This window comes from Gymnoscopelus braueri (genome assembly GCF_963280865.1).
Source record: "Gymnoscopelus braueri genome assembly, chromosome: 9".
Classification (NCBI taxonomy): Eukaryota; Metazoa; Chordata; class Actinopteri; order Myctophiformes; family Myctophidae; genus Gymnoscopelus; species Gymnoscopelus braueri.
This window is the reverse complement of record NC_137610.1, coordinates 54,714,016-54,720,015: the sequence shown is the minus strand read 5'-3', so window position 1 is coordinate 54,720,015 and position 6,000 is coordinate 54,714,016. Positions and strand designations below refer to the sequence as shown.

General features: G+C 50.2%; 1 protein-coding gene across 1 annotated transcript in view; it reads right to left on the bottom strand.

The window, feature by feature from the left end:
* Nucleotides 1–600: 600 nt before the first annotated feature.
* The window catches only part of LOC308092382 (Golgi apparatus protein 1-like), a 99,143-nt gene continuing 93,743 nt past the window's right edge, over nt 601–6,000 (bottom strand). Inside the window, exons 24-25 of the mRNA XM_080438243.1 lie at nt 5,715–5,821; nt 601–855 (exon numbers count right to left, since the gene is read on the bottom strand). Coding sequence (XP_080294369.1) covers nt 688–855; nt 5,715–5,821 — 275 coding nt within the window. The 3' untranslated portion in view covers nt 601–687. The remainder of the gene's footprint in view (nt 856–5,714; nt 5,822–6,000) is intronic.

Sequence of the window (6,000 nt, the reverse complement as noted above, 5' to 3'; positions counted from 1 at the left end):
CAGAGAAGAAGAACAACAACAACAGAGAAGCCAAACAGTGACAACCAGCAGAAGCAGCAGCGACCTTCACACGACCTCCTGGACCGACGACCTTCAGGGAGGGAGGGAGGGAGGGCGGGGAGGACGGACTCATGTGACCTCCTGAACCCACCGTCAGGAATTGGGGGAGGGGCGGGGTTTCTGGAGGGGTGGAGTCAGCACAGTCATGACAGGGCGTGTCCACTCGCACACCACCAGTAAACTGGGGAGACCCGAGGCCCAGGGGGCGGGGCGGGTTTTTGGGGGCGGGGCGGGTTTTTGGGGGCGGGGTGGATGTTTTTGGGGGCGGGGGGGGGAGGTAGTCCACGACGGACCTCCCAACCAACCACAGACTGACAGGGAGGAGCCCTCCCAACGGCCCGCCTCCCGCTTAGGAGCAACAACAGTTAAAGAAATGAAATCAAACCTAAAAGCTAAGGAGGAGAAAAGGGAGGGAGGGGCCGAGGAAGTGAGGGGTGGGCTTTGTACACGGGAGGGGGAGTGGTCTTTCGTTGGTGGCGGGCGGCGGCAGTTAGCGGTTCTTCTTCTGCAGATTTACATCATCAGGTCTCTCCGGGAAGCTTTTTGTTTTTCTTTGTTTTAGTTTTGGTTCCTCTCCCTCTCCCTCTCTCTCTCTCTCTGGTCCTGGTTCTCTTGGTCCCGTTGGTTCTACCGGTCCTTCAGCTCCTGTGTGACGCGCTTGGTGATGCGGCCGCACAGCAGCCCCATGAGGAACAGAACCGACACGCCCAGCCCGATCATGGCCAGGATGTAGTTCTTGGACGGCGACGTCATCACCTGCATGGCCAGGTCCGAGAAGCCGTCCGCCGGGGCGACCTGGGGGAAAAAATCATTCAAATGGAAATAAAAACATCTCCTGATGTCCTGATGTGTGATTTGTGCAGTGGTGGAACGAGTACTCAAATTCTTTACTTAAGTAAAAGTATCAATACCACGTGTAGATTGGGGTTCCATAAGTAAAAGTCAGAGTCACTGTGACAGCAGAGTCACTGATGTCAGGACAGCAGAGTCACTGATGTCAGGACAGCAGAGTCACTGATGTCAGGACAGCAGAGTCACTGATGTCAGGACTGCAGAGTCACTGATGTCAGGACAGCAGAGTCACTGATGTCAGGACAGCAGAGACACTGATGTCAGGACAGCAGAGACACTGATGTCAGGACAGCAGAGTCACTGATGTCAGGACAGCAGAGTCACTGATGTCAGGACAGCAGAGTCACTGATGTCAGGACAGCAGAGTCACTGATGTCAGGACAGCAGAGTCACTGATGTCAGGACTACAGAGTCACTGATGTCAGGACAGCAGAGTCACTGATGTCAGGACTACAGAGTCACTGATGTCAGGACAACAGAGTCACTGATGTCAGGACTACAGAGTCACTGATGTCAGGACAGCAGAGTCACTGATGTCAGGACAGCAGAGTCACTGATGTCAGGACTACAGAGTCACTGATGTCAGGACAGCAGAGTCACTGATGTCAGGACAGCAGAGTCACTGATGTCAGGACTACAGAGTCACTGATGTCAGGACAACAGAGTCACTGATGTCAGGACAGCAGAGTCACTGATGTCAGGACAGCAGAGTCACTGATGTCAGGACAGCAGAGTCACTGATGTCAGGACAGCAGAGTCACTGATGTCAGGACAGCAGAGTCACTGATGTCAGGACAGCAGAGTCACTGATGTCAGGACAGCAGAGTCACTGATGTCAGGACTACAGAGTCACTGATGTCAGGACTACAGAGTCACTGATGTCAGGACTACAGAGTCACTGATGTCAGGACAGCAGAGTCACTGATGTCAGGACAGCAGAGTCACTGATGTCAGGACAGCAGAGTCACTGATGTCAGGACAGCAGAGACACTGATGTCAGGACAGCAGAGTCACTGATGTCAGGACAGCAGAGTCACTGATGTCAGGACAGCAGAGTCACTGATGTCAGGACAGCAGAGTCACTGATGTCAGGACAGCAGAATCACTGATGTCAGGACAGCAGAGTCACTGATGTCAGGACAGCAGAGACACTGATGTCAGGACAGCAGAGTCACTGATGTCAGGACAGCAGAGTCACTGATGTCAGGACAGCAGAGTCACTGATGTCAGGACAGCAGAGTCACTGATGTCAGGACTACAGAGTCACTGATGTCAGGACAGCAGAGTCACTGATGTCAGGACAGCAGAGTCACTGATGTCAGGACAGCAGAGTCACTGATGTCAGGACAGCAGAGACACTGATGTCAGGACAGCAGAGTCACTGATGTCAGGACAGCAGAGTCACTGATGTCAGGACAGCAGAGTCACTGATGTCAGGACAGCAGAGTCACTGATGTCAGGACAGCAGAATCACTGATGTCAGGACAGCAGAGTCACTGATGTCAGGACAGCAGAGACACTGATGTCAGGACAGCAGAGTCACTGATGTCAGGACAGCAGAGTCACTGATGTCAGGACAGCAGAGTCACTGATGTCAGGACAGCAGAGTCACTGATGTCAGGACTACAGAGTCACTGATGTCAGGACTACAGAGTCACTGATGTCAGGACAGCAGAGTCACTGATGTCAGGACAGCAGAGTCACTGATGTCAGGACAGCAGAGTCACTGATGTCAGGACAGCAGAGACACTGATGTCAGGACAGCAGAGTCACGATGTCAGGACAGCAGAGTCACTGATGTCAGGACAGCAGAGTCACTGATGTCAGGACAGCAGAGACACTGATGTCAGGACAGCAGAGACACTGATGTCAGGACAGCAGAGTCACTGATGTCAGGACAGCAGAGTCACTGATGTCAGGACAGCAGAGTCACTGATGTCAGGACAGCAGAGTCACTGATGTCAGGACAGCAGAGTCACTGATGTCAGGACAGCAGAGTCACTGATGTCAGGACAGCAGAGTCACTGATGTCCGGACAACAGAGTCACTGATGTCAGGACAGCAGAGTCACTGATGTCAGGACTACAGAGTCACTGATGTCAGGACAACAGAGTCACTGATGTCAGGACAGCAGAGTCACTGATGTCAGGACAACGGAGTCACTGATGTCAGGACTACAGAGTCACTGATGTCAGGACAGCAGAGACACTGATGTCAGGACAGCAGAGACACTGATGTCAGGACAGCAGAGTCACTGATGTCAGGACTACAGAGTCACTGATGTCAGGACAGCAGAGACACTGATGTCAGGACAGCAGAGTCACTGATGTCAGGACTACAGAGTCACTGATGTCAGGACTACAGAGTCACTGATGTCAGGACTACGGAGTCACCGATGTCAGGACAACGGAGTCACTGATGTCAGGACAGCAGAGTCACTGATGTCAGGACAGCAGAGTCACTGATGTCAGGACTACAGAGTCACTGATGTCAGGACAGCAGAGTCACTGATGTCAGGACTACAGAGTCACTGATGTCAGGACAGCAGAGTCACTGATGTCAGGACTACAGAGTCGCTGATGTCAGGACAGCAGAGTCACTGATGTCAGGACAGCAGAGTCACTGATGTCAGGACAGCAGAGTCACTGATGTCAGGACTACAGAGTCACTGATGTCAGGACAACGGAGTCACTGATGTCAGGACAACAGAGTCACTGATGTCAGGACAGCAGAGTCACTGATGTCAGGACTACAGAGTCACTGATGTCAGGACAACAGAGTCACTGATGTCAGGACAGCAGAGTCACTGATGTCAGGACAACAGAGTCACTGATGTCAGGACAGCAGAGTCACTGATGTCAGGACAACGGAGTCACTGATGTCAGGACAACGGAGTCACTGATGTCAGGACAGCAGAGACACTGATGTCAGGACAGCAGAGTCACTGATGTCAGGACTACAGAGTCACTGATGTCAGGACTACAGAGTCACTGATGTCAGGACAGCAGAGACACTGATGTCAGGACAGCAGAGACACTGATGTCGGACTACAGAGTCACTGATGTCAGGACTACAGAGTCACTGATGTCAGGACAACGGAGTCACTGATGTCAGGACAGCAGAGTCACTGATGTCAGGACAGCAGAGTCACTGATGTCAGGACAGCAGAGTCACTGATGTCAGGACAGCAGAGTCACTGATGTCAGGACAGCAGAGTCACTGATGTCAGGACAGCAGAGTCACTGATGTCAGGACTACAGAGTCACTGATGTCAGGACAGCAGAGTCACTGATGTCAGGACAGCAGAGTCACTGATGTCAGGACAGCAGAGTCACTGATGTCAGGACAGCAGAGACACTGATGTCAGGACAGCAGAGACACTGATGTCAGGACTACAGAGTCACTGATGTCAGGACTACAGAGTCACTGATGTCAGGACAACGGAGTCACTGATGTCAGGACAGCAGAGTCACTGATGTCAGGACAGCAGAGTCACTGATGTCAGGACAGCAGAGTCACTGATGTCAGGACAGCAGAGTCACTGACGTCAGGACAGCAGAGTCACTGACGTCAGGACAGCAGAGTCACTGATGTCAGGACAGCAGAGTCACTGATGTCAGGACAGCAGAGTCACTGATGTCAGGACTACAGAGTCACTGATGTCAGGACAACAGAGTCACTGATGTCAGGACTACAGAGTCACTGATGTCAGGACTACAGAGTCACTGATGTCAGGACAACAGAGTCACTGATGTCAGGACTACAGAGTCACTGATGTCAGGACTACAGAGTCACTGGACAGCAGAGTCACTGATGTCAGGACTACAGAGTCACTGATGTCAGGACAGCAGAGTCACTGATGTCAGGACAGCAGAGTCACTGATGTCAGGACTACAGAGTCACTGATGTCAGGACTACAGAGTCACTGATGTCAGGACAGCAGAGTCACTGATGTCAGGACAGCAGAGTCACTGATGTCAGGACAGCAGAGTCACTGATGTCAGGACTACAGAGTCACTGATGTCAGGACAGCAGAGTCACTGATGTCAGGACAACAGAGTCACTGATGTCAGGACAGCAGAGTCACTGATGTCAGGACAGCAGAGTCACTGATGTCAGGACAGCAGAGTCACTGATGTCAGGACAGCAGAGTCACTGATGTCAGGACAGCAGAGTCACTGTCCATCTTTCGCCGCAGGCTGAAAACCCACCTCTTCAGGAAACACTACCCTTCCTCTTCACCTTGTCTGCTTGTTGTTAACTAGTTGTACAAACTCTTATTTTATTGTTTTATTGGATCTTGTTTATTCGATACACTTATTTGTTTTATCTCTTGCTCATTTGATTTTCCTATTTGTCTCATCTGTTTATGTAAGTAGGTAGCTGATATATTACACTTTTACCTTAGCACTAGGTATACTCTTGGTTGCTTGTTTTAGAAGAAAATGGAATTAATACTTCTGGTGATTAGTAGTTTTCGTTCCCTACCTATGTTGAATGTGCTTATTGTAAGTCGCTTTGGATAAAAGCGTCTGCTAAATGACTGTAATGTAATGTAAGATTAATTAAAAATCGCTGGAAAAATTGCCAATTATTATTTTTTTACTTGGCACTGAATGAGTGGAAAATGCTTCTGAACATATTGCTAGTTTGACCACTTCAAATGCTTCAAATAATAAGAAGTGAAAACAGCCCATCTACAATCTACAGAGCTTGTAGATCGGCTGTTTTCACTACACAACATGCTTCCATAGAAGACATGCTGGCTTCTATGGCCAGCATAGAAGAGTGTATAATCTGACCTTGGCGGCGTAGCTCCACATGTCGATGCGGTCCTGCAGTCTCTTCTTACATTCTGGCTGCAGACGTACCCTCTTGTCCTGAAGGGCCTCCATCAGACAGGACATCTCTGAGGAACACAATGTTATCATTGAGACATTTAACCCATTGAGACCTGAGGCCCATTCTACAAAATGTCTGTCTACAAAATGTTTCTGTATCAGTGGTGCTCTGCTCAAACCTTTTCATGTCAAGGACCCCCAAAAATGATATGAATTTGGCCGCCGACCCCCATCTCAAAATATTTTT